The sequence below is a fragment of the Vespula pensylvanica genome, chromosome 2, assembly GCF_014466175.1.
Source record: "Vespula pensylvanica isolate Volc-1 chromosome 2, ASM1446617v1, whole genome shotgun sequence".
NCBI classification, from domain to species: Eukaryota; Metazoa; Arthropoda; class Insecta; order Hymenoptera; family Vespidae; genus Vespula; species Vespula pensylvanica.
The window spans coordinates 6,967,963-6,969,585 of record NC_057686.1 but is presented as its reverse complement, the minus strand read 5'-3'; the positions used below and the strand labels follow the sequence as shown (position 1 = coordinate 6,969,585).

The window sequence follows — 1,623 nt, the reverse complement described above, 5'->3', positions numbered from 1 at the left end:
CGAAGTTTTTTCAATATCCAGATACAACGTCTCAAAATAACGACTAGTACTGTTATTTAAAAACAAAAAAGATTAAAAAGAGTTCTTCAACAAAAATGTTGAGAACGATAGGATTCATCGCTTTGAGCGCGTTTTTCGTTTTTACAATAGCGGATGATTCGACGCCAGAAAATCCGATAGTAGAAGCACCTGTTGGAAAGATTCGTGGATCGATCTTAACATCGAGATTGGGTAGGAAAATCTATTCGTTTCGAAGTGTGAGGTATGCCGAACCTCCAGTCGGACAACAACGATTTCAGGTGAGAATTATATTGTCTTTTTCTTTCGCAATGAAAATAATCATTGATTTTATCACAGATTTTCTTCATCCATTTAATTGCTTCGTAAGCATTAATTTACTAATCTCTGTATACTAATCTCTATTTTCTAATGATTATATTTTTAATAGTCAATTGAACGTATATGTTTCAAACTATAACTCATTAAACATTATTTAACGAGAGTTATCATTATACTTCAAGAACATATTTAACGACTTCTTCCGCTTAAGCAAACTGGAACGTTTATTCTAAGTGAGAAACAGTTTGACTCATCGCTTATTACATTTAAGTTCATAGTGAATCACCAGATGAAGTCAATAACATGTGTACACCATCCGCATCGTTTAATGGAATTCATTATGCGTCGTGATTACATGACAACAATAAATATGCCCCGTATCTATTATATATAACACTTGATAAAACTAAAAAAAATCTTGAATTATTAGTACAGATTCGCTTCCTTGTTTTGTTCCCAGATTGCCGTACCAGCAAAAGATTGGAATGAAACCTACGATGCTACTGAGGAGGGTCCAGCATGTAGTACTTTAAGTGAGACACCTATATCCGAAGATTGTTTACGTTTGAATGTCTACACAACCAAGGTAATCGAAAAAAATATTCAATTTCGTTTGTTACGATCCAGAGTTTCTTTGACGAATCTTATACCTACAAATATACGTAGTTAGATACATCTTCTTTAAACCATATTAATATAATTTCTATATAGCTGCCATCGAAAAATGCAAAAGGTGGAAATTTCAAAGGTCGTCCAGTTCTGGTCTTCCTCCATCCTGGTGGCTTCTACATCTTTTCTGGTCAATATCGATTTTTCGGACCTGAATATATCATGGATAAGGATATCGTCTTGGTGACATTGAACTATCGGCTTGGAACTTTAGGTAGAAATTTTGTAATTTTTAAGTAAACAGATGATCGTTGATATGATGAATGATAATGTACGCATTCTGTTCTCCGTTAGGTTTCATAAGCACAGGAGATTCGCTTGCACCAGGAAATTTAGGTTTGAAAGATCAAGTCGTAGCTCTTCGTTGGATTCAGAGAAACATCGCAGCATTCGGAGGAGACCCCAACTCAGTTACTATTGGTGGTTACAGTGTTGGAAGCATCGCCGTGTTATTACACATGTTATCGCCAATGTCAAAAGGTCTCTTCCATAGAGGAATCGCGATGAGTGGTTCTCATATATCGTTAGAACCACTACCAACACAGCAGAAACATTTAGCCAAAAAACAGGCAGAACTGTTGGGTTGTCCAACAGACACAACAGGATCCATGTTGA

At 35.8% G+C, this 1,623-nt stretch overlaps 1 protein-coding gene across 1 annotated transcript in view; it reads left to right on the top strand.

The window, feature by feature from the left end:
- LOC122627323 (esterase FE4-like) overlaps positions 1–1,623 on the top strand; it is a 2,026-nt gene that overhangs the window by 196 nt on the left and 207 nt on the right. The window contains exons 2-5 of the mRNA XM_043808397.1: positions 6–299; positions 800–925; positions 1,051–1,222; positions 1,303–1,618. Coding sequence (XP_043664332.1) covers positions 96–299; positions 800–925; positions 1,051–1,222; positions 1,303–1,618 — 818 coding nt within the window. The 5' untranslated portion in view covers positions 6–95. The remainder of the gene's footprint in view (positions 1–5; positions 300–799; positions 926–1,050; positions 1,223–1,302; positions 1,619–1,623) is intronic.